General features: G+C 37.1%; 1 protein-coding gene across 3 annotated transcripts; it reads right to left on the bottom strand.

The window, feature by feature from the left end:
- Window positions 1-740: 740 nt before the first annotated feature.
- On the bottom strand, window positions 741-25,710 carry podn (podocan). Of its 3 annotated transcripts, none has more exons than XM_048178184.1 (10): window positions 24,490-25,704; window positions 17,676-18,030; window positions 15,857-15,950; window positions 13,998-14,062; window positions 8,045-8,154; window positions 7,808-7,964; window positions 5,729-5,844; window positions 4,937-5,594; window positions 3,856-4,004; window positions 741-1,352 (listed from the first exon to the last, which is right to left on the bottom strand). In XM_048178184.1, the coding sequence occupies exons 2-10, from the start codon at window positions 17,934-17,936 to the stop codon at window positions 1,187-1,189; spliced, it is 1,776 nt and encodes a 591-aa protein (XP_048034141.1). In that variant the 5' UTR covers window positions 17,937-18,030; window positions 24,490-25,704; the 3' UTR covers window positions 741-1,186. The 3 variants fall into 3 exon arrangements, with proteins under 3 accessions (XP_048034141.1, XP_048034142.1, XP_048034143.1); XM_048178185.1 differs by lacking the exon at window positions 24,490-25,704 and adding an exon at window positions 19,336-19,379; XM_048178186.1 differs by lacking the exons at window positions 7,808-7,964; window positions 8,045-8,154 and having other exon boundaries at window positions 24,490-25,710.
- Between the last annotated feature and the right edge of the window lie 1,551 nt (window positions 25,711-27,261).

Raw genomic sequence — 27,261 nt, 5'->3', positions numbered from 1 at the left:
TAAGGCTGAACACCGTTACTGACAATCCTCATTTTGGCTGCGTGAGATTCTCCAGCTTTGTTGTTGTTGAGCTGTTAAAGCTCCGCCCTCTTCTGGAAAGGGGGCCGGGAGCAGCAGCTCATTTGCATTTAAAGGGACACACACAAAAACAGCGTGTTTTTGAGCTGAAACTTCAGACACATTCTGGAGACACCAGAGACTTATATTATATCTTGTGAAAGGGGGCATTATAGGTCCCCTTTAAGACTTTTTAAACTTTAAAACTTTTTTTTTGCCTTTTTCTTGTTAAAATTACACTTAATATTTCCATTTATTCATTCATAAAATTCAAATTCCATTCTGGATCCTCTTTGGAACCTCAGTTCCAATTCAATTCAAATTCAGTTATTGATGGGAATTTAAGAAAAACATTCTCAACAGATTCTGAATGGTGCACAATCCAGCAGTCAAGTTCTAAACAAACAAATATAACCTATATCTCCTGCACACTATATTACAAATCCTTAAAAATCATACAATAGATTTGTGTAACAGACCAAAATTAAAGTTGTAATCTAAACATCAAACTATCAATAACAGAAAATTTAGAGTTGCACATTGATGCACGACTTTTGAATATGAATGAGATTTATGAGTGTCTCTTCCTCACATAAAGCTTTCACATGTCTTCAGAAGAGCTGGTATACATCATACTTGTTCAGTCTTCCTTTACAGAAAAAAATACTCAGATGAGCCTTTTCTCTGGAGAAAGAAATTATAATTTCATAGCACAAAATGGTTTCATACACAGACACAGTGAGCAATGAGTCATGATGAATGAGCAAACACCACAAAAACAAAAAATAAAAGACAACCAATAAAACTTTCCGGTATCCTGCACCAGATATTTACATGCTGTATATGACACTTGTTTTCGTACTATTGCATCCGATTACAACATAAAGCCACATTTTTGATGAAAACAAAAAAGAAAAATTAGTAGTAGCAAAATTTGTATTTTCCTTTTTCATGTCTGAAATATCTTCCCATGCACTCGGATGTAATCAGTCAATGCTTTCGGAAATAATCACATTCTGTCAGCAGCCAAAATGCATTTATGATTTCAAACTGGTTGTCATTTTCATTTTATTTTTGAGTGAAGGAAAGTTCAGGGCGTGAATTTTACTGTTTTCCATTCCTTCCTGTCTCACGAGCGTTTCTCCACCTCTTCGTACGGTAAGTCCTCCTCCTCTTCTTCTCCTCCTCGGCCTCGGTTGGGAGAGATGTTACCGTGGCCAATGTCCAACACCTGAAGCTTGGACAGGTGAGAAAAAGACTCTTCGGATACCGAATGAACTGAGAGGCGATTAAATCTGTCGGAGAAAGAGGATGAGAGGCAGAGAAATAGTTAATGCACTGAAAAGAAAAAAGAAAAGATACATTTACTTGAGAAGTAAAATGACTTAAGATGTTATGTCTTGTTTCTGAATGAAAGAATGAAAACCTGTTCTAGCAGAGCCTAAAAAGTTTTTTTTCAGGACTTTGTAAAAGGGCATAATAAGTCCCCTTTAAGATATTAAGTCTTGTTTTCTGAAAAAAATGCATCAAAAAGAAAATAGGCCAATGGCCAATGCGGTCAGTAAAATAAACTTTATTCCATTTCTTTTCCTTCTTTTTTTTCCAGAAAACAAGATTTAATATCTCAAATGGAACCTATAATGCACCTTTTACAAAGTCTTGATTTTGTTTTTGGGCTCTACTAGAACAGGTTTTCATGCATGAATGTTCAAAAACACATTATTTTCCTCATATTCTCCATTGTTGCAGCTCCTCTCTTCCCAGTCTGTCAGTAACGCTCTGTTTAGTTCCTGTCTCTATGAAGCCCCGCCTTCTGAAAAGCACAGTGTGTTCTGATTGGTCAGCTGGACCAGTGTGTTGTGATTGGTCAAGCGCTTGGAGTGTGTTTGGGAAATGTCCCGCCCCTTACCATACCCGCCAGTTTCAACACACTACTAACTAACTCAATCAAGCCCCGCGCCTTTATTTTGCATATGCCTTGGGTGGGAATTATTTAAATGAGGAATATTGTGAATATTATGATAAACTCAAGACTATAATGGAGTACTAAGGAAGAACATAATTTTTTGTAGTGTGGAAAGGAAGAATCACATAAAAGTTCATTTTCGAACATGCCGTCTCATTCCAGTTTAGATGGCGAGCGAATTCTCAGAAAAGATGAGTGGTTCAATCCTGGACCATCAGATGTTCTCAAATCAAAACAGGACTTCAGCACTCCAGCCCATTTTGTTATTAATAGACTAGCTAAATTGCTTAAAAGTTACCCTGACATTGGTTGTAATGGCTCAGGCATGTAACTTCCATCAAGTCCATGACGTCATCCACCCACGCACTTGAAACTGAGTGTTTTATTGATGCACATGAATCCATCATTCTCGTTTTCTTCCATCTCTTCATCTGCCTCTCCCATAAGAGCATTCGTTTGGGAGAATCAACTCATATCAGAATTTGAAAATGTTCATGTTCTGTTTGGTTCTTGAATGCTTCTGTTCTTCTGCCAACGTGAGGGACCATTTTCATTTTTGGTGAACTAATCCTCTCATATCAATTTAATAATTAATTTATTCTTGAAAACCTGTAAAAGTCTCAAACAGCACCTAAAATAGTCCAAATTTCAGTGCTTCTCGTGTTTCTGAAACCAAATCAGGTCAAACTATTTTGAGAACTGTTCTTAAAATGCACCATTTCATTCGCTCCACATGCTCCCCGACTCAGTTTACAGTTATGTTACTGTATGATTTTATGGGAAATGTTCTCACCTCACATTATGTGGGAGTAAGTACAGCTGTGAAAACTTTGAAATAAGTTTGTTATAGAAGAACAGATCCAACAGACCACAAAAATGAATCACAGAGTTTCAGAAAAAGAAACCCACAATAAAACCACTGATCCGATCACAAATGATCATATTACCCAATGAGTGTTTGCATGTACAAAACGCATCAGCTCATTAGAAAAATCAACAATGCAAGCAAGCCATGTTTACAGGAAATTTTGAAATCATCTGGGTTTTTTTCCCAGTTTTGACACCAAAACACAAACAGACATGCACAAACACATGCAGGCAATGAATAAGCCATCAGAATGGTGATAAACCCTGTTTATATGCAAAATCAGGAGAATGGACAAAAATCTAACATGTGCCGATCTGGTTTCACAGACAGGGCTTAGATTGAAGGGTTAGTTCACCCAAAAATGAAAACTGTGTCACTAAAGGGGACCTATTATACCCCTTTTCACGAGATGTCATTTAAGTGTCTGGTGTCTCCAGAATGTGTCTGTGAAGTTTCAGATCAAAATCCCCCACAGATCATTTATTATAGCTTGTCAAATTTGCCCCTATTTGGGTTTGAGCAAAAACACGCCGTTTTTGTGTGTGTCCCTTTAAATGCAAATGAGCTGCTGCTCCCGCCCCCTTTCCAGAAGAGGGCGAAGCTTTAACAGCTCAACAACAACAAAGCTGGAGAATCTCACGCAGCCAAAATGAGGATATTGTCAGTAACGGTGTTCAGCCTTACATTGTTCAAACCGGAGTCGACACTGATGGAGAGACTCAGGAAGAAGTTACAACTTTTAGAATGAAACTGGACGTTTCTGAATGGTTAGTGGATAAATTTATGTAGTTGCTGTGGAGTTGATTCAACTCATCCACTAGCATGTGCCGTCATGTTAATCTTTTGTGCAAATCCTGTGTTGAATTGACTTAATGAATTAATAAATGATGTACTACGAGTGGAATTACAAGCAATACACAAAATCACAAGTGAAAGAGAGAAATATAAAGGAGCAGAGAGTCACCTGAGGAAGATCCCTTTGATGTTGGGTGTGTTGAGGAAGGCTGTGGCAGAAACCGAGCTGATTCTGTTGCTCTGCAGGTGAAGGAACTCAAGAGACTCGGGCAGGTCAGGAGGAATGTGTGACAACATGTTACCGGAGAGATCCAGCGTCTGAAACACACAAAAAACATGTTTCAGCATCCTCTTTTTCTCCATATATCACATATCAAAGGGAGATGTGGCTAACTTTGAAATGTGAAACTGGACTTTACCATTCAGAAACATCAGCAGAATCTGTAAGAGCATTGGGTCTGCTTTTCTTATCCAGTTGATAACAGAAAAACAAGCTCTCTTTCATCGGGAATAATAAAATAAAGATCAAAGCGATCAGATTCTTTCTTAAGGGGTCCAATTATGCTTTTGTTTTTAAATTTTTTACTTTTTCATGAAATTTAAAACTGAAATCTTTCATGAAAACAAGTTTACAGTTTATTGTTGTTTATATTTCACCAGCAAACTGAAGAAACAATTAAAAAGTTGACATAAAAACTGCCTTATGTGCAATCTAAACATTTGTACAACTCATATTTAGCTATTCGAGTATTGATTATTAAATAAGTTTGATTAATTAATTGATTAATTTTGGTTTTCGGCCAAATGCATCCTGAATTTTCGGTTTCGGCCTATAATTTTCATTTAGGTGCATCCCTATTTATTATAAATGATTTATCTGTGCTCATATTATATATATTTTTATCATTGTTTACTGGCATGAGGGCGGGGCAACCTGTCACTCACATGAGATTCATCAATAGCAAACCACAACCATCCAATCAATTCCCCATGGAAAAAAATCAAGCCCCGTCCTACATTTGTTCTTGTTTGAGAAGCAATTTCACTCAGATATACATCACAATAGGGAAGAAAAGACTATTGCAACTTGCATTTCATGCTGAATCATGCTGAACCACTATCGCAACTTGCATTTCATGCTGAACCATCACTAGTCTTTTTAGTGGTGGGCTTATGGCTTTCAATGAAGATGCTCTCTCATTTTTAGTAGTTTAACTTCAAAATCAGGACAAACTATCACTATCTCTCACCTTGAGCACGCTCAGCTCCTGCCACGCTCCTTGGTAGATGGAGTTCAGCTTCAGTTGATTGTTGGACAGGTAGATCTCCCTCAGCGAGCTCATTCCCAGCAGAGCTCCTTCCGGTATCTCAGTCATCTGGTTGTCCTTCACCTTCAGAACCTGGAGGCTCTTGGGAAGTCCCAACGGCAGCACCTGCAGCTTGTTTCCTGACAGATCCAAGGTCTCCAGTATCCTGAGCTTCCTGAAGGCATCTCTGTGGAGCTTGGCACTGGTGAGGCGGTTGTAACTGAGGTTGAGCTCCGTGAGGGTGTAAAGCGTGATCAGATCGTTGCGCCCGATCTCGCTGATGAGGTTGTGGAGCAGCATGAGGGTTTTTGCACGGCGTGGAAGACCGCGGGGAACTCGCTCTAGGAGGTTGTTGTACATGTGGACGGTGTGGAGACGTTTGAGGCCCATGAAGGCGGCCGGATGGATGGAGCGGGAGCGGAGGTGGTTGTTGTGGAGGAGCAGGTACTCCAAGTTTCGGATGGGCGTCAGAGCGTTGATTGTGATGCTCTGGATGTGATTCTTCTCCAGGTGAAGCAGGACGATATTGCGGGGCAGCCCGAGGGGAACCGCGGTCAAGTTGTTATTGGACAAATCCAGATATTCCAGACTGTTCAAGTGACTGATGAGAGAAGGCAGGATATTTTCCATCAGTTATAGCTGAGTTTTTACAAGAAGATGAAGAAGGAGAGAGCCGTGCAGAAGAAAGAGTGGGAGGTAAATTATGGTTTTCTTGGTTTATTCAGTCATGCTGACCTGAAGGTCTCGTTGTCCATGCCATCATTACTCAGGAAGTTGTTTTGCAGGTAAAGTTCTCGAAGATGAGACAAATTATCGAATGCACCTGCGGGAATCTTCTCCAGCTTATTGTTCTGCATAAAAACAGACAAACAGTCATATAAACATTCATGGCTGTTTATTTTTGTTTCAGAGATGTGTATTGAGGCAATTTTTGTTACAATGGCATCCTGTTGTTATTCTTATGAAAATTTGCATTCAATTAAAATATGGCACATCAAAACTTGTCAAACCAGGTTTAAAGGGGTCATGAATTGAGAAATCAACTTTTCCTTGAGCTTTTGATATGTAAGAGGTCATTGTATTATAAGAATATCCTGTAAGTTTCAGAACTGAAAACTTCCTAGTTAGTCCAATAAAAGCTTTTATTGACACCGGGCAAATGATAGGTCAAACGCCGCCTCTGCAGAAGAAATCAACGCCTACTTCATCATTGCAACGTTAGCCCCACCCACTGGTGTGTTAGTGAGATAACGAGGAGAGAAGAGCGATTATTTATTGAGCTTTATTTATTTGTATTCGGTACATTTCACTGTGGATTCTTTGGTAAATCAGTTGCATTTTGGCGCAGGCTTTGCAAACAAGCTTTTACGATATGGACTCAACAGTAATACAACAACATGTAAGTAACTGTGTTCATTCTAATGCCTGAGCTGATATTAATGATTCATGTACAGTCAGATGATCTTTGTCTATGTGTCAGTAAATCAAATCAGTGACTAAACGCTCAACTTCACGTTGTTTCTCTTAGTAGGATGAAAATAATCTGTTATTTAAACAGTGATTAAATTATATACAGAAAGCGATCAAAGAACGCTCCCTTTACAATCGCTGGAGCTGTCACTCAAACAGCGCGCACTGGACTCACGCCAAAACTCCCGTTTTATTCAACAAATCTCTTAGTTATATCGTGTTTGCACTGTTAGGTATGATGAAAACATTTGTTAATGTGCAGAAACTGAGTTGTAATGACGAGATCACTGCTTTCATGCGCTCCACAACATGTCTGTGATCGGCTACAATGTTCATCACTGCAACCTTTCATGCCACTTATTTGGATGCGATTAATCGTTTTTTGAAAGGCTTTTGTTCACTTAGGTCTAGTTTTATTACCGCAAAAAAGTCAGATTACTTGATTAATCGTCAAAATAATCGACCGATTACTAGAGTACCAAAATAATCATTCACCACAGCCTTAGATTAGTTCAAACATTTCATTTTTTTTTTTTTTTGTGATCTCTTTATAACCTCCTTTAAACCAGGGCTGCATTCAGCCCCGACAAAACGTTGCAAAACGTTTTTTAAATGGAAATGGTGGTGCGTTGAACACCCTGTTCTGATGACGCAAGTGTTGCAACTATGGCTGCTGAGAAATGCCATTCTTTGTGTTCTTTTTGAAGAATTTTTAGAACCTGATGAAGTCGGTATAAATATGTGTTTAATGCAGCAAAATATGCTCGATGTTACAGTCATTGCCCTTGCCATTCAGAATAAAAGAGAACACATTTGTAAACGACTTTACTTGGACCCATTGCGCAAGATGTCTCTTTAATGCCGCGAGATTTATATACATGTTGATGCTGATTGGGCTGACATTTTTGACACACCCACCAAACAAGAGAAAGTGTATCTCAAACCCCGTTGCACACCATTTCCAGGAAACATGTCGTTCAACCCAGAAACCGTAGCAAAACATTGCGCACCAGTTTGAGCTTGAATGTGCCCCAGAGCAGCTGTGATAGAGGGTTCTGATTGGTGGAGGAGGATGAGGGGGCGGAGACCAGAACAATTAAATTAAATAGTCTCTCAATCCAACAGCTGCTGTTCTCTCAGGTCAAAACTCTTGAAATATAGTGCATATTGACCACTTTTACAGTGCTTTTTGTGAAAAAATAGCACTTTAGATTTTCGACAGTGCATATCTGTGTTTCATAGAAGACAGAAAACGGTTTAGAACAACCTGAGTGCGAGTAAACGATGACTGAACATTTGTTTTTGTGTGAACTCTTCATTTAATGAGCTCCGCAGTGGTCTCACCTTCAGGTGTAGGCGGTAGAGGGCAGTGGGTAGAGCCTTTGGGACATAACGGAGGAAATTACTGGACATAATTAGGATCTCAAGGTTGTCTGATCCATTAAACATATTCTCTGGCAGACCGGCATCCGTTAGCTTGTTGTTATGGAGATACACTGACCTGAAGCACAGCACACAGACCATTAACACTGAGTCACAAAGCAACACATAAAACAAGTGAAAAGAGCATTTTGGGCTTACTTCAGAACAGGCTTCTGACCAAATGTGTTGGGGTAGATTTTGGTGAGCTGGTTTGCAGCGAAATCAGCGCTGACCAAAGAGGGAGGGAGTTGTCTGGGAGCTGCTGTGAGCTGCAAACACGTTTAAAGGACAATGTCAAAACAAGTCGGTCGTTATGGCAAAATGAACACTGACACAGACTCGCGTGGTCACGAAGCGTAAAGGGTTATTTACATGGCTAGTTAGCAAATAAATTTAAAAAAATGGACAGGAAAGATTAATTTGAGTTTAAATTATTTTATTATGTGAGAAAAAGGGAGCACAAAGTGATACCAGAGACATTAAACTAGCGCTCTGCAGTTCAATGATGCATTTATTTGATGCAAATTGTCGTAAAAACAGTAAAATTGTGAAAAATATTATTACAATTTAAAATAACTGCTTTCTATGTGAATATATTTAACCCCTTAATGGTCACCATCCCGCTATTGGGACGCCTGGCGCTCTTTTTTTATTGTCTTTTTTTCCTATCACATATTTTAGTAATCATCATAAACTAGTATCATTAAAAAGCTTAAAAACTCAAAATTCATCCAGTGAAAACAGTTTTGAAATCAGACATTTTAGCAGGGCTCCTCCCCCTAGTGGGCAGTGTCATGTTTGATATTAAAAAAAATATATTTTAAACTATTTTATAGTCAAAAGTTTTCTAATCTTGACAAAACACATATTGTCAGAAAGGTCTTAGACTCAAGGATCCATATTTGGCAACTGTTTTGTGACAGAAATCTATTAATTTGTTACAGGAGAATGCATCAAAAAAAAAAAAAAATTAATGGAATGTGGCCGTCACATGGTGGCTCTTTTTGGTATTACGTCTAAAAGTCTCGTAGCAACTTTAATTTTTGTGATATCAACTTCAATTTTGGAAAACAACTTGGTTAGAAATATGGCTTTGATTTTATAGCAATTTTAGAGTAAAATATATTTTGTAAAATATATATTTTGATTAAAAATATAAATGTTTAGTAAAGTACATTTGATTTACAGTAAACCTTATGCTTAAAAAGAAGGGTGACAGTTCAGGGGTTAAAATGTAATTTATTCCTGTGATCAAAGCTGAATTTTCAGCATCATTACTCCAGTCTTCAGAGTCACATGATTCTATTATCAATAAAAAGTTCAAAAGAATAGCATTTATTTCAAATATAAATCTTTTGTAACATTATACGTCTTTACTGTTACTTTTGATTAATTTAATGCATCGCCGCTTAATAAAACTATTAATTTATTATTTTTTTAATCGTATTGATCCCAAACTGTTGATCGGTAGTGTGTGTTGGAAATTGTATGCCTGAGGCAATATGTAAATTACACAAATTAGCAATCAATATTTAAAAATATTTGACTGTAGAAAGCTGATGTTGACCAATCAGATTAGAGTGTTCCAGCCATATATATAGCTTATATTATAATATATTGCTTACTGGAACACTCAAATTTGATTTTTCAGATTTTATATGTACACACACACATAAAATTACATAAAATACATTTTTTTAAAAGAAAGAAAAGAAACAGCATGGTGATATGATATTAGATCAATATCTGAGTCATAATATAGTGATTTTAATGCAAAACTTCATTGGTACTTTTTACTCCAAAATACTAAAATTATCACAAAAACAAGAATCTAAGGATGTCAGTACAGCATTGTGAGGTTAAATATTTCAATTCTCTGAAATATAAATTTCCTCACCTCTAGTAACCAGAACTTTACCCACGCATCACAAAGAAAAAGCACACACACAATACACTGAATACAACTCAGGATTTCCAATGCCATTTGGTGACGGCAGCTGCGATTCACCTCTAACATACTCAAGGAGAAATATTTTACGTTCATTGAAAAAGTTGTATTTATATTACAGTTGTGCATGCAAAGGAAAGATTAAGGGAGCCACGGACTATGAGCCACTAAAAGAGCTGAAGTGCGAGTCTTAGAGCAGCGATCAAGGCCTCCAGCATGAGTCCGGAGATTGAAAAGGGCTGCAGAAAGAGAGACCGTGTCCGTAGATCCTTCTGAGCGCAACAGTGTGAATCAAACAGATTGAAAAGAGAAATGATATGAGCAGAGAGCTGACAGAAGACATAAGACCAACTTCACATGCTTTAGAGACTTACAAGCTGAAAGGTCAAACCATTATTGGTGTTATTTTTTATTTTAAATGTTTTCAGAATGAGCTTTAATGATGTGTTTCAATATTTTTCCAGATTTCATTCATGCACACATTACTTTGGCTTCTTAGGCTTTTTGAGGATCTGTGTGAACCTATGTGAATGACACCTCTAGCTAACAATATGTAATGCAATGCAAGTTAATGCTGTGCTTTTAGTGTTGCCACAAGGAGCATTATAGCATGTATTTGCAAAAACTACAGCTGCATCCAAAATCATACACTTCCCTACTGTAGAGAAGGCAAACAACAGTATGTGTTGTAGAAATGTATTCCCTCGCCATGGCAACACTGTTCAAGATATCAAATATCTGTTTAAAATTTTGCATCTTCAATGTCTTGGTATCATGTTGAAAAATATTGGTGTGACTCATATAAACCCCCAAGGAGTGGTAGTTAATTCAGAGCATGATTTTTCAAAAAATCCACATTCAAACCAAAATAGCTGACATCCTGTTGGTCAGAGCTAATGATTGTAAATTAGAAAGTTGTCTGGCTCGATGAGACCAATATATGTACCAATTTTCGTGACTGTAGGTAAAACTAACCCCCCACTTTTGTCAAAAGGTGGCGCTATAGAGGCCCTCCTCCTTGCCTGTTTCTAAGGCTTTGCTGTCTGGCCGACAACTCTGATGTGAGTCGAGTTTCATGCAATTTGAAGCATTAAAGACATTAAAGTTTGATTCGTTGACATGTCAACAGTATTTAAGATATCAAGAATCCTTTCACAGGTCTACATTTGCCATGTCTTGACGTTATTCTGATAAAGAGGGCAATTTCAAAGCATTTTGAAAGTGACACTTCCTGGCTGCCTGTTGGTGGTGCTATAACTTTGACTCACAATAATCACATCCATGTGATCGGCCTCCTACAATGCACACACAGCTGAAATTTCATCAAAATCAGTCAATATATGCAGAAGTTATAACACACTTCCTGTTTAACTTTTTTCGTCATAAATTTGTTGCCTTGCCACAGCCAAACTGTTAGAGATATCAAAAATCCATCTGCAATTTAGCATCCTCAATGTCTTCTCTTCTTGTTGACCGAGTTGGTGGCGATCAGACGAATCCGCTAGGAGGAGTATATAAAAATTCCAGAGCAACCCGATTTCCAAACAACCCTAAATAGCTGACTTCCTGTTGGGCGGAGCTAATGACATGCAGTGCAGAAGTTGTTCGGCTAGATGAGATCTATAAATTTATTATTTATTTATTTTAACCTAATTTAATCTATTTAATAAATTAAAGGCTTGTGCACAGTGGGACCATTTTTTAGAAAAAACACCTTGGGTTCGTTTTTTTGGTTTGACGTGCAGCGTTAAAAACTGGCCAACCAATGAGATTGCCGCATTTGTTCACAGGGATCAAATAGGATTCGATGGCGTTTCATTTCACTTAATTTTCTTTCATGTACATAGGCTTGTAACATTCCGGCAAACTTTTGACCATCGCCATCGTTTGTGTGCTGTAGTGGAAGAGGTTAAAGCGCCATCTACTGTCAGGGAGTTCATGTGCACGTTCACTTGGCGCATCGTCAGTGAAAATTGCTTGGGTATGAACACAAAGACGCATCGAATGACGTCTCGAAAAACGCTGGCGATAAGCACGCGATAATCATCCCGGACTCCTGGTGTGCATGAGGCTTAGTAACTAACTTTTTTATCTTAACCACATTTTTATTACCATAAATTATTTTTAATCTATTTACTTACTTTAATCTTATTATTATTATTAATTATTATTTATTTTTTTTGACACTCCCTTTCAGCCTCCTGGTTTGAAAACCCCTGTTATAAGCCACAAAACTTTGACAAATTCACTGATTATCTGTTCTTCGCAATCACTCAAAACACTGACTCAGTACTGCAAGAATGCATGTAACACATCCAGTGGGATCAACGGCAAACATTCACATCAGCGCGTATGTTTCTGCCATTTGCTTTGCCTTTTATTGGTGTGTCTTTGTCTTACTTTTATAGCACGACAGTGAGATTAAAATCTCAGTAGGATCTCTTTCTCTTGCCGTTATCCTTTTTAAGTCCATCAGCTACAAATCTGTCCAGCGCACACTCTGGAGGTCGTCAGGACCTCTTTAGCTCCCACCGCCTGGCATGCACAGCTGGGTGATTAACAGGGAAAGCTGGCACGGTACAAGGGCATGCTAAAGCCTGTTGCCACCGCGTCGCTGTTACCAGCTGGCATAAGAAAAATCCACTCCGCTGACGGAACTAGGGATTGCCGGAGCTAAACAGCAATGAGCCAAACTGGCTCCTGATAACACGAAAACTGACTGTCTCATGACCAACATAAACATCAAACCTACCAAGTTCCCACCAGTCAGCGTTAAACAGACCTGGGAATGGCTTTACTCTTGGAAAACAAATGTTAAAACTCAAAAGTGAGTCACTCTCAGGGGCTGTGACCGAAAACCCTGGCCTTTAAATTAAACTCTGTCTGGTTTTATGTCGAAACAACTAATTCTGCTGTTTTATGACTGGCAGGGACAAGGAGTTTGTTATGAAAAGCGTGTGCACTTGCCAAAAAATGTTGCAATTAAATCACACCACAGCAAATCTGATTACATGATAATCAGAACAGTGCAAAACAGAAACGTGGGTTTGGTTTTTAGCACAACATGCTGAAACCTTGAGAATAAAGGCGTAACTTGACATGCGAATGTGTTCCAGATGTGATAAATGATCAGACGCACCATTTTCACCTGCCGGACCATAAAACAGGCGAAAAAAAATCCTCAAAACCCACATTGCAACGTGCTGACAGCAATTAAGAACACTTAGGCAACCACAAAGCAACACTCTGGCAAACACTTTTTATGAGTAGACATAAAAAATGGTGCAAAAATGGCTTGTTTAGAATTCTTTTTAATTAAGATGCAACAATCATTAGCTCATTATCATATGACCGCCCATATTTGACAGCTACTGGCTGTGTTTAAGTCCAGATTTTTATGCCCTTCCCTCACTAATTTCTCTTCATCTCGTTCACTCGGATGTACATCATCGTTTATGCTGAACAAGCGCCCACTACTGGTAGGGCCCTTGAAATGTGTTTAAATGGAACACCCTAAACCTTTGATCACTTGTGGGTAAATTAAGTGCGAGCACTGCGAGTTGCTGTTGTGATGTCACAATCGTGTTGCATTGTGGTCTGTGGATCCACCTGAAGTGTGCATATTGAGTAGACTCGCTCCCTATGTCAAAATCGAGCGGTCGAGGGTTTGTCCGAATAAACTTCCCTCTTCCGCTTGAAGTTGAACACACTTCAAAATGGCAGTGGGGAAGTGATGATGATGAACGAAAGAGCTAACTATGCTGGAATATGAGGCCAATCATGACAGACATCATTTGCATAAAGTCTTAAAGGTACAGTAGCCAAAATAACTAATTCTAAGGATGGAAAAACGGTCATGGAAAACTAAATTACAGCTTTTTTTTTGATGCAGAAAAATGTGGAATGCAGTTAAAAAAAATGTGTGCGACCTGTGCGTACAGTACGCACATATTCTTCTGATGACGAAATTCGTGTCGCACGCACTGTACGCTGACCCTCGTGTACGCGTAAAAATAAGTAAACTTTGGCCTTTATACATTAATACATTAATCATGGAAACTTTACATCTAAGCATTCAAGTAAGACAGTGAACAAAGGAGAGCAAGACAGAGAGGAGAGAGAGAAGGAGAGAGATGAGTGTTAGAATAAACATTGGTGACTCACCTTATTATTTGCCAAGTATAAATAGCTCAGCTTTTCCAGAATATGAAACCCTTCATCGTCAAGGCCTGCACACACATACACGTTATTCTTGACATGCTGCACATACCTTCATTTCATGTTTTATTTCACTAATTATTAATGTTTGTGTGTATTATATATATATATGTTTTTATATATATATATATGTTTTATTGGTGTGTGTGTATATATATATATATATATATATATATATATATATATATATATATATATATACACACCAATAAAACACCAATCAGGCATAACATTATGACCACCTTCCTAATATTGTACTGGTCCCACTTTTACTGCCAAAACAGCCCTGACCCGTCGAGGCATGGACTCCTCTAGACCCCTGAAGGTGTGCTGTGGTTTCTGCACCAAGATGTTATCAGCAGATCCTTCAAGTCCTGTAAGTTGTGAGGTGGAGCCTCCATGGATTGGACTTGTTTGTTCAGCACATCCCACAGACACTCGATTGGATTGAGATCTGGGGAATTTAGAGACCAAGTCAACACCTCAAACTCGTTGTTGTGCTCCTCAAACCATTCCTGAAGCATTTTTGCTTTGTGGCAGGAGCATTATCCTGCTGAAAGAGGCCACAGCCACCAGGGAATACCGTTTCCATGAAAGGGTGTACATGGTGTGCAACAATGCTTAAGTAGGTGATACGTGTCAAAGTAACATCCACATGGATAGCAGAACCCAAGGTTTCCCAGCAGAACATTGCCCAAAGCATCACACTGCCTCCGTCGGCTTGCCTTCTTCCCAAAGTGCATCCTGGTGCCATGTGTTCCCCAGGTAAGCGACGCACACGCACCCGGCCATCCACGTGATGTAAAAGAATACATGATTCATCAGACCAGGCCGCCTTCTTCCATTGCATTGTGGTCCAGTTCTGATGCTCACGTGTCAGCATGGGCACCCTGACTGGCCTGCAGCTATGCAGCCCCAATTTAAAATAACTGTTTACTATATATTCATATTATATTAATACATTTTAAAATGTAATTTATTCCTGTGATCAAAGCTGAATTTTCAGCATCATTACTCCAGTCTTCAGTGTCACATGACCCTTCAGAAATCATTCTAATATGTTGCATTTCTGATTATCAATGTTGAAAACAGTTCAAACTGTGATATTTCAAGATATTATGATGAATGGAAAGTTGAAAATAACAGCATTTATTTGAAACAGAAATATTTTGTTACTTTTTATCAATTTGGTGCATTCTTGTTGGATAAAAGTATCAATTTCTTTCTTTCTAGAACAGTGGCATGGACATTATGAATAGTTCACTTCTTGTACTATTCAATTGTTAATTTACTTTATAAGTCGTTCCAAACCCCATGAGACCTTTTGAACTAGCGCAACATGTTTGTGAAAAATAGTGTTTGACATTAATGACACCTTGAACAAATTATGGCTTCGAAATACTTGGAATTTAAAACACAAGTCATATGGGCAGCTTTTATGGTGATTTTTTAGCTCATATGCATGAACAGAGCAGCATGTGTGTTTGAACAACTGGAGGGCGAGTAGTCCTAAATAATAACAGAATTTTTAATTTTGGCCAAACTACTCTTCTAAAAAAAAGGAATCTGATATTTCTGCTGATTTATTTAAATAAAAACATTTTCCACTTCAAACAGTCATGTTGACCACACATGCAGGAAAGAGTGAAATCCAAACACAGCAGCTCTTTCACCACCCTTCCCCTCATCATCCCTCCATCCTGCCCTCTCTCTCTTTCATCCTGACCCTCTGTAACAGATTATTCTGTGCTGTTTTCAGCTGCTGTCCTCCGCTGACCCTCTCATCCCCCTCCCATCAGCTGTACCTTGTGTCGTGAGGCGGTTGTTCTGTAAGTTTAGTGTCTCCAACTGCTGAAGATGTGACAGATGCTCCAGCGTGACCTCAGTGATTTGGTTATTCTGGGACAGAGAAAAAAAAAAAAGGCATTTAACCCTATAAACACACAAGGCCTCTGAATCAAAACTTTGCTGAAAAACCTGCTGAACTGTCATCTGATTGATACTTTTTGAGCAAGTAAAGGGCGTTTTACTACAGGCCTAACTGTAAATTCATCCCCTTCAGGTCGTGACACACATCTCTTTTTGCTGAGAAATATGTACTGACTTTTATAAAGTAAAAATAACTTATATTTTTAGTAGGGATGCACTGATATGAAAATTTTGACCGATACCAATAACTGATAATTCTTTCTATTTGAAAGCCGATAACCGATATATTGGCCGATAAATCTAAATTTTTATATCATTTTTGAGAGAATTGATTACAAAAACAAAAGTTTCTCCATTAAAAGCCATGTCCCAAGCACACAGTTCTCATTATAATTTTATGTAGCCTATATGATACATGTTGCACTTAACTGTATTTTCATTTTTGAGTGATTTTCAATCATATTTCAAGCAATTCAAAACCATCGTGGTGAAGAGTGCGCGTCTGAAGTGTATCAGCTGAAGCAAATAATCCATTATTTATCGGCTTTAATATATCGGCCAAATTTTCTTATCGGGCCGATAACGATAACATTAAAAATGAAGATATATCAGCTGATACCGATATGGTGGCCGATATATTGTGCATCCCTAATTTTTTAGTAATATTTCAAGACAAAGCAACTTATGTTTACTTGATTATACATACTTTTTTGGTAAAATCGTGTTAAAATGTGAGTATTCAAATATTTAAGTAAGATTTTAAAAATGCACTCAGCAAGCAAGGATGCATTAAATTGATCAAAAGTGACAGCAAAGACATTTACAGTGTTACAAAAGATTTCCATTTCAAATAAATGCTGTTCTTTTGAACTTTCGATTCATAAAAGAATCCTGAAAAAAGAAAATATATCAAGGTTTCCACTAAAATATATAGCAGCACAACTGATTTCAACATTGATACTAATGAAAAAAAAATGTTTTTGAGCATCAAATCATCATATTAGAATGATTTCTGAAGGATCATGTGACACTGAAGACTGGAGTAAAGATGTTGAAAATTCAGCTTTGATCACAGGAATAAATTACATTTTAACATATATTCAAATACAAAACAGTTATTTTTAATAAAACGATTCTAAACAGTTCCATTTTGTAATAATATTTCACAATATTACAGTTTTTTTACTGTATTTTTGATCAAATAAATGCAGCCTTGGTGAGCAAAAAAAAAAAGAAAAAAAAAAAAGTAATTATTTTGATTTATTAATAAATGAATCCGCTCCAGAACACCAGACTAAACTCCTATATACGGGATAGTTCACCCAAAAATGAAAATTCTGCCATCATTTACTGACCCTTATGTTGTTTTAAACCTGTATGAGTTCTGCTGAACACAAAAGAAGATATTTTGAAGAATATGGGTAACCAAACAGACCCCATTGACTTCTATAGTCTTTCTATGTTTACTATGTTAGTCAATGGGGTCCATCAACTGTTTGGTTAGCCATATTCTTCAAAATATCTTGTTCAGCAGAAGAAAGAAATGCATACAGGTTTAAAACAACATGAGGGTGAGTAAATTATGACAAAATTTTCCCTTTAACATTTCAGTCTGATTTTATGAGCAAATGAGCAAGAAACAAAATACTCAGAGAAAATGTGCTGGGTAAACAATCTGCACACAAACCCACGCACCTGCAGCGAGAGCTGACGGGTCTGTTCGGATAACTCATGTGGGAATTCATTTAGGCTCGCTCCGTTACAGTCCACCGCCCCCTCCTCGGTGCAGCTGCAGTTCTCCGGACAAAACATCTTTTGCTCCACATTTTCCACTATTCCAGGGGCGTCCTCCGCCTCACCGTCCTCCTTTAAGTCTGTTTCCGCCTGACCGCGAACCAGAGTCCAGCCCAGCAGAACCAAACACAGCAGCTCCAGCAGGCCGCGCCGCTGATCCATACTTCCGGGCCTGGATGCGTTCGCTCGGGCCAAAGAAGATCTGAAACCCTCACTCCAACTCCGATCCAGCCAGAACCGAACCAGATCTGGACCTCTGGGCATTAACACACACACAAAAAAAAGGATTGATGCATTCTGAATTTACCAAGTGACATTTACTAGATTTCCTTCTTGTAAGTGTGTTTAATAGGGCTTGGCATTGACACAAAATTCACAATTCGATTCGGCTTCGAATTCACAAGCTTGTGATTCGATTCAAATTCCATTCAGTTAGATTCAATATCAGTTAATTGAGGTACAGTACATGGCTAATTTCCTCAAGGGAAAAATATCTCTTAACGAATTATGCAAACTATACAGGGAATCCCAGTTAGTACATTTGAAAGGTTGAAATTAACTGATTCGTAGGCTACTTATATTTAAATTGCACATAAGGAAGTTTTATATTAATAATTAATAACACTATTAAATAATACATTTCTAATTACTTAATTATGTTAAAAAATAGGTCTATAAACATTTAATTGTTAAAGAACATGATGGATTTATAAAAAAAAACATTTAATAGATTATTTAAGAACAGATAAAAATGTAATAAATAGTGCATATATTTAGCAAAATACTCTAGATAAGTTTCCTAGCTGACTAACGCATTTTAAAAGGCTTTGAGGTAAATGTAACATTACGTGACATTGTTTACAAGCTGTTTGATTGACGTCTTTTCAAGGTTGAAACACTGAGCGATTATATGAGACATGATAGAAATTTCGATAAGTTGTACTGTATCTTTCAACATACCTTCTGATGTTCATTCATGTTTATTTTGTGCTATAACTAGTAGTAAAGTGGAAGACATGATCAGTTCACCTGCGCTCTGTGCTGCTGCTTCGCCTGAACTGAGGCGTTACAGCTATCTGTCAATAAAATTGACATATTTTTAAAGGGGTGGTTGATTATGATTTCACTTTTTTTACTTTAGTTAGTGTGTAATGTTGCTGTTTGAGCATAAACAACATCTGCAAAGTTACAACGCTCAAAGTTCAATGCAAAGGGAGATATTTTCTTTTACAGAAATCACTTTTTAAGGACTACAACAAATGGCTGGTAGGGACTACAACAAGCTTCTTCCTGGGTTGGTGACATCACAAGCCTCAACATTTACATAAACCCCGCCCCCAAGAACACACAACAAAGGGGGCGTGGCCATGATGGGCTGCTTTAGAGAAGAGGAAGAGTTGTTGTAGTAGAGTGTTGTTGTCATGCCGTCATTTTACGCCAGACTGCTTCACAAACGAGGGTCAATTCAACACTGGATTTGCACAAAAGATGAACATGACGGCACATGCTAGTGGATGAGTTGAATCAACTCCACAGCAACTACATAAATGTATCCACTAACCATTCAGAAACGTCAAGTTGTAACTTCTTCCTGAGTCTCTCTATCAGTGTCGACTCCGGTTTGAACAATGTAAGGCTGAACACCGTTACTGACGGCTGCGTGAGATTCTCCAGCTTTGTTGTTGTTGAGCTGTTAAAGCTCCGCCCTCTTCTGGAAAGGGAGCCGGGAGCAGCAGCTCAATTGCATTTAAAGGGACACACACAAAAACAGCGTGTTTTTGCTCACACCCAAATAGGGGCAAATTTGACAAGCTATAATAAATGATTTGTGGGGTATTTTGAGCTGAAACTTCACAGACACATTCTGGGGACACCAGAGACTTATATTACATCTTGTGAAAGGGGCATTATAGGTCCCCTTTAACCCTCTGGAGTCGGAGGCTGATTTGAGGCCTGGAGAAGCCTCAAATTTTGTAAGACACTTTTTGTCAAGAAACACAGTATGCGTGGAGGCGTGAATCGTCATGAATAATCCTGTAATTCACACCTGAGAAGACAAAAGAATCGCATAATAAGCTCTAATGACTTGCATAATAATGAGGCCTTTCAGTCAGGTAGGCTGTGAAAAAACCCTCTGTGATCATGTCTCAAGCTCATCATGGTGTATATCAAACACATAAAAAACAGCAATACTGTGAAATATTATTTCAATTTAAAATATAATGTATTTCTGTGATGCAAAGTGTCTGAACAATTAGAGACTCTTTGTTTCATATCAGAAGTAAAAAAGCACAAAGCTTGTTGTGATTTATTAGATGGGAGGCGCTACAAAGATTTGTTCATTCATCAACTGAAAACAGCCTAGGCAGGAAGATTGATTATTGGAATTTAAGAATCAATATCGGTTCTTCAAAATGGAAATCGATTAAAATTGAGAAATCAATATTTTTAACCAAGTCCTAGTGTTTATATCCAAGTTAAAATTTAACTTTTCATACACATAAAGATATTTTTTTTAACTCTCTGAATATAACAAATTAAAAGAAAGGAAAAATAACAAATAAGATCTTTTGAAATCTCTGTCAAATGCAATTTCTCAAAGACACAAAGTCTCCTGCTTCTCAGATGTTTCTGCTGAGAAAAAGCTCTTTTCTGGAGGTTCAAATAAAATCAGCAATGTCTCAAACTGCACTCAGGTTTGCCAAGAAACCAAAGTCTGTGATCAAAAGTCAAATATTTCAACAAATTCATCAGAGACCAAATAAATTAATTGCTGACAGCATACAACTCTTGTTGTAAGTCAAAAATGTACTTGTTGGGTTATTCGGTCTCCTGAGCAATAAAACATCAAATTCTGAACAATATCATTTTCCAGGTTTGTGTGTTATGAATAGTTTAATCTCTAGACAAAAGAGTAGCATTATCAATTTTTTTGTTAATCCTATTAAACCTGTATTTCAGTTCTCAGAGAACCATATTTATTTGTATATCTTACAGTTTTTCATTATTCATACATTTATTCTATATGCATTATTTTGCTCTATGGCAAACAGCCAAACAACAGCAATTATTGTGGTGCTTTAATGCGGCTTATTTCGCCTCAGTAAATAAACACAGGTCTGCATTCATTCACCATGTGAAAACACCACCAAACCCCTGATCTGAGAGCAGTTTTTCTCCAACGTGTTCATACAAACCCCAACATTCCACATCTGAAGTCTCGTTTAAATAACTGGAAGGAAAAAGAACTGGGAAAAAAATTCTGGAATGAGTTCCAACAATCTCAAACAGGTGTCTAACATAAACACGGGTCACATCGCTGTGAGAGCAGGAGGAGCTGGATTGTAGCGGGAGCTTGAGGGAAAAGACTTTCTAGAAAAATCTCAGTCTAATAACTTGTGCATGAGAACAGCTCCAAACCAGTGTTATTTTAGTATTATTTCTATAGTATATATTACAGGGATAGTTCAATAAAACAAACGTTTTGATATAATAAATATAATAAACTTTAAACTGAAATAAAATAAAAATAAAAAACTTATTAGATTTCAGACTGCCAAGGCAACATTTATCACTTTCATTTAGTTTAACTTGATGTAAAATAACAAAAACTAAATCTGAAATGAAAATTAATAAAAAAATATATAGACATATATTTTTTAAAAAACTTATAAAAAATAAACAACACAATGACTAAAATAACTAAAATGAAAATGAAAATATAAAAATGCAAATTCAAAATATGAGAAACTGTAATAGTTAAATGATAATAAATAACACTGATTTATTAATATTTTCTTTTAGCTTTATTTTTATATATTCAGTTCTCACGTTAATTTTAGTTTAAATAAAACAAACTAAAATTAAAGTGAGAACTGTATATATAAAAATAAAGCTAAAGGAAAATATTAATCAGTGTTATTTATTATAGTTGTGCTTTTGTATTATTATTATTTTTTAAAAATATTTCTATTTAGCTTTAATTTATTTTCAATTAAGTTTTAGTAATTTTTGTACTTCAACTTAAACTTATTTAGGTTACAATAAAAAAAATTGGTGATTTACTTTGATACAATTTAAGTAAATTTCCCAAATAATTACAAAGAAATGGCAAGTAATTTTTTTCAAGTAGAGAGACTTAAATGGCATTTTCTTGTAATACATACTCCAAAAATCTTTGTTTTATTTACAGCTTTACAGTGTAGTTGCCAAGACAGCTTTTGTAATTTTCAACTAAGCTTTTTGTGTAATATTTATATTCAGCTTTATTTAAATGAATTAAAATGATTTCAATGTTTGGTCAACAACAACAATGCTCCAAACCTATCATGACTCAGACAAGTAGGACATGTTCCAGCATCATAATGTGTTTTCAACATAGTCAAACAAACATAGTTGTAACCAACCGCAACATTAACTAAAATCAAGGAAAATTATCTGGTCAAGCTTTAACCATGAACTTAAAGCTGACAGGAATCTTTTTCCAGTGTCAACAAGGATGTTGATCCAGAAACATGTCCAACTTGGCAAAATCATGGTTATCACAGAGTCTCAGCATCCCAAATATCCTTTTCACTGACTAATTTATATACAGTGAGGTCCAAAAGTTCCAGACCACAATAATCTAAACCAAAGAAAAACAAATATTTATCATTCTGCACTGTGACATCGATCACATGATTTCCTTGCTTCCATTGACGCTCTTTGGATCATATGAAATCATGTACTCTTTAGGCCGAGTTCACACTGCGCAATTTTCAATGTCATCAGATCACTGTTCTTTCCACACTGCAGACTATCTGGCGTAGCATTCAGTCGCTACTGTGTGCACATTGCATGATGGATCGCCGACACATTGCTTAACGTTACGATATGAAGAATCGCCGACAACTCTGTCTGGTCCGCAAACTACGTTTCACAGCCAAACACACACAAGAAGTAATGCAAGGAAATAACGCAAGGTCACGCGTGAGACTGAGATCTCATGTTATTAAAAATGTTAGCCCGCAAGAAGCTTGTGATCCAAACTGTCTATGCACTAATTTGCTGCGAAAAGGAGAAAAAGAAACGCGAGTCTATAAATCCTCCCCATACTTCCCTCTGCCCTGTATCTTGCTCTCTCATTGGCTGTAGGTAATCGTCGATGAACACATTTCACACAGCAGGATTTTGAATCTCAGACAGATCCAGATATTTAGCATGCCAAATATCTCACGCCGTCGGCAACGCATCGTCAATTCTCTCAGATTGCTTCTTTGATCATTCACACTGAGTGATTGTTACTTATGTGAACGAGCAACAATTTGCCTCCGATTTTGGGCAATTTGTTGGCGATCTCGCGAAATCTGTCGGCGAAATCTGAAAATCTGCCTAAAATCATGCAGTGTGAACTCGCCATTAGGGGGCGTTTACACGGCACCGTTTAAACTAAAAATGCTTTACTTTATGCCCATTCATTTACACGACAATGGCATTTTAGAGGTCTGAAAATGCTAACTTATGAAGATGGATTCAAAGTGCAAGTTTTTGAAAACAATACTATTATAGTTTCCGTGTAAAGTAAAAAAAAAATATGCAAATTTGTTAAAACTTTGACGTCATACGCATGCATATTACGTGTTCAGTCTATAGGTGCCTAGTATTTCTTTACAAAGTAACATCGCCATATTCTGGCCTGGCATGAATAATACAGTGTTTTTAGTTGCTTTCGTGGATCCATGTGAACAGGGATCGTTTTGACAACATTGTCGTCTGTACGCAAAAAACTCAAAGGAAAAACTTTTCCATTTTTTTTTAACATTAATCACTACTAAATCTCCCTTACCATTAATCTTGCATGAAAAACATTATATAACACTTAATTTTAGCATTTATTCTCCCTTTTGAATGCCATAGGCAAAGCATGCTGGGAAATAAGAATCCCAGCCCAGTTTCAGTTAAAATTAAGTTTGTCTAAATTAAAAGAAATTAGTTCATACAGCTCAAAACAATGAAACGGTTTAGTTTACTTGAAATAGATTAGTACTGTGAACTCAAAAGAAAAAAGTTCAAAATACTCATAACAGTTAATTTAACTGAACTAATTTGTTTAATTTAAGGTTGTCCTTCTCAAAACAATTAAGTATTTTGAGCGTTAGGGTTTACAGTGTAGTAGAAAAGGTTTTATACTGAACCTAAGAACATTTTTGGCATAAAGAGTTTAATAAATTGAATAAAGAACCATAGGATTCTATATAGAACCCCATTGAACCTTTTTTCTAAGAGTGTGGAGAACATGATCATTAGGCTACACCAAACACTAAAACAGTCTCAAATTCACTCAAATTCTTATGCCAATAATAATTTTCAAAGAAAAGCTTGTACTGTATTCGAATGGAAGGCAAAAAGGAAGCATTTTTAAACTTTTGGACCGCACTACATATTTAATGCTCAACTCCTTTCGCAAACAATAAAAAGCTTCATATTAATGCAGAAAAAAACCAGACATTCTGTTCAGAGTTTCCATAAAGTTCACTGTTATGTAACACTAACTGTAACTCGTGGGTCAGATACTATAAAACATACAGTAGTATGAAAAACACATGACACCAAGATAACACCTGCTCGACGTCAAAACATCAAAAACAGCTGGAATCAGTTCACATGCTCTGGGAAATCTCAATGGGTTGGGAGGAAAAAAAGCATGTATGCATATTCAGAAAGTATAGATTCATACCTCAGTTCCCTCTGAAAGTATCCAAACAGAGTTAAAGCAAAAGTCCAGCGTGTCAAAGCTTCCTGAAACAGCCCAAACACATCATAAGATCAGCAGCGCTGGAGAGACGCAGCCACCCGTCGTACCTTCCAGATGTGTGAAGAGCCAGAGAGGGAGAGAACGCAGAAGAGGAAAGAGGAATAAGTGGTGTTGCCAAAAAATTAACGTCTTCTGTTCCTCTTGAAAACAACTTTTCCATGATTGTAGGTGATGTATGAGGCTGGTGTGGATTTCATCTTCTGGAAAACATATTTTACGCATTCAGTGAGTAGAAATGTTCTCACTTTACTATATAAACAATATAAGTTTGTCATTCACATCAAGAAAGTTCCCGAGCCATTGGGAGACAAATAGGTCAACCCAGAAGAACATGTGTTTTATATTTGTCTCTTGGGTTTGAACTGCATCATTTATACGCATGCAGATCTTGAACTGCATGTTGTTTTAATTCACTTCTGTCTGTTAATTCACTGTAATCTGTAATATAAGGTCAGGGTTTTCATTAATAATGCATTTTAGAGGTGAACTAACCCTTTAATACAACCTGAAAAGGGACTACAAAGTAGCAAATCATAGTTCATGGCTGTAATTGGTGCATTGTGTAACAAAGAGGTGTGTGCATTGCAATTTGTCCTGCCCAAACATCCAAAATAAATATATGTCAGCACAGGACAGAAAACTGCTCCTTTTAATAAGGTTCATGGGGTCTCTAAAGTTATAATGAAAGAATGCATTTTAATTCCAAAATATGTATTTCTGAGAGAAAAAGAAATGTAGGCCTTGATTTTATTCACATAGATGATGTAATATGGGCTTTCATAACAGAATGCACAAAAAAGCTTTTTGACTGGAACAGAGAGGCTAAAGGTCAAAATCACTTTCATAGAGCTTCAAACAAACAAGAAAATGAATAAGTTGATTTTAATTTTATTAATACATGTACATTAAGAAAATATTTAGAAGAAAACAAATCGTTCTAATCTTTTTTGAAACCTTCAGAATTGGCAGATTATGAATAGAAGCAATATTCTTTGGAATGCATGCTGTAAAAAAAAGTCATGGCAGTATATGTTTTTACATTAATAATTTATGCAATTTCAACTGTTTATAAGTTATACAATATTCAACTTGATTTTCGGTTTAAAGTAGTCCTTTTTTATGATTTCACTTTTTTAACTTTACTTAGTGTGTAATGTTGCTGTTTGATCATAAACAACATCTGCAAAGTTACGACGCTCAAAGTTCAATGCAAAGGGAGAAATTTTCTTTTACAGAAATCGCTGTTTAAGGACTACAACGAGCTTCTTCCCAGGCTGTTGACATCACAAACCCTAAATTTTACATAAACCCCGCCCCCGAGAACACTCAACAAAGGGGGTGAGGCCATTTTGGGCTGCTTTAGAGAAGAGGAAGAGTTGTTGTAGTAGAGTGTTGTTGACATGTCGTCATTTTACGCCGGACTGATTCACAAACGAGGGTCAATTCAACGCTAGGTTTGCACAAAAGATGAACATGACGGCACATGCTAGTGGATGAGTTTGAATGTAAGGCTGAACACCGTTACTGACAATCCTCATTTTGGCTGCGTGAGATTCTCCAGCTTTGTTGTTGTTGAGCTGTTAAAGCTCCGCCCTCTTCTGCAAAGTGGGCCGGGAGCAGCAGCTCATTTGCATTTAAAGGGACACACACAAAAATGGCGTTTTTGCTCACACCCAAATAGCACAGCATAGCGCTACAACAACCATAATGAAATGACCCTTCACAATAGATATTGCTTTACAATGAACTGTTTAAGAGAGCTACATATGGCTGTTGAGTGATAAAACACCATCATCTTTGCATCGCTTTTACAACATTTCGAATCCCTCAATTCTTGCTATCTCTGAAAAGCCATGTTGATTCTTGTTATATTACGAGCTCTGTCTCACTCTCTTTTCGCCAGCAGACTTTCCTCTGTTTGGTGTTTGTTTAAAATGGGTGATTCCCTGGAAGTTGGAGATTTAGCTGCTCCATATCAACCTTTCTCACACGTTGTGATACTAATGGCACTCCCACAATGGACACGGGTCAAAGTAGCCAGAGCAACTTTTCTCTATTTACGGATATGATGAGGCATGCACGGATGAGTGAAGTATGTATGCAATTTCTCGCGAAAATCACCCTGACAGGTCTAAAATATGAACACTTACAATAGATTTAAAAAATAGTGAATCAGGGTAAGACAAAAACACATTTTGGAATTATTTTTTAAAAATTTAAGGCTGCAACTCAATATTTTTAACATTGGACATTTGGCTAATTTTGATTTCATGTTGACTTAAGTGTAGCATGTATCAAATGTATTAATGAACAAAAATTGCACACATATACAGGCATTAGAATTCTGCACTTTTTAAACAGAAGAAACTGGACTTGTTTCTGGGCAGAAGCGCATGGACAAAGTGAGAGGATACAGAAATCACGAGCACACAAAGGACAAACTCTGATGTTCAAAACAAGGAGCGGCTCTCTTGTAAACACATTTCACAGTCATTAACTCGACTGCACTTGCATACTTTTTGAATGCACTGAAATTTCTTCTTAATTGCTATAAAATCAGACAATGGGGCAGACTAGGGTCACTGCTTTCTTTAAGTCTGATGTTCTGATTTGTGCTGGATGAAAAGGCAAACTAATCTTCTACAAGCACTTAACCACAACCTAAGAGAAAGACAAAAGAAAATGTCCTCTTTT

The sequence above is a fragment of the Megalobrama amblycephala genome, linkage group LG24, assembly GCF_018812025.1.
Source record: "Megalobrama amblycephala isolate DHTTF-2021 linkage group LG24, ASM1881202v1, whole genome shotgun sequence".
Taxonomy (NCBI): Eukaryota; Metazoa; Chordata; class Actinopteri; order Cypriniformes; family Xenocyprididae; genus Megalobrama; species Megalobrama amblycephala.
This window is presented reverse-complemented; position numbering and strand designations above follow the sequence as displayed.

Excerpts from the sequence above, each read along its gene's own strand:
- podn (XM_048178184.1), bottom strand. The coding sequence starts at position 17,936 with ATGGATCAGCGGCGCGGCCTGCTGGAGCTGCTGTGTTTGGTTCTGCTG. Across the intron at positions 15,951-17,675 it reads CCCGTCAGCTCTCGCTGCAG|AATAACCAAATCACTGAGGT; the intron begins GTGCGTGGGTTT and ends TCTCTGTCCCAG. Across the intron at positions 1,353-3,855 it reads ATCAAAGGGATCTTCCTCAG|ATTTAATCGCCTCTCAGTTC; the intron begins GTGACTCTCTGC and ends TTTCTCCGACAG.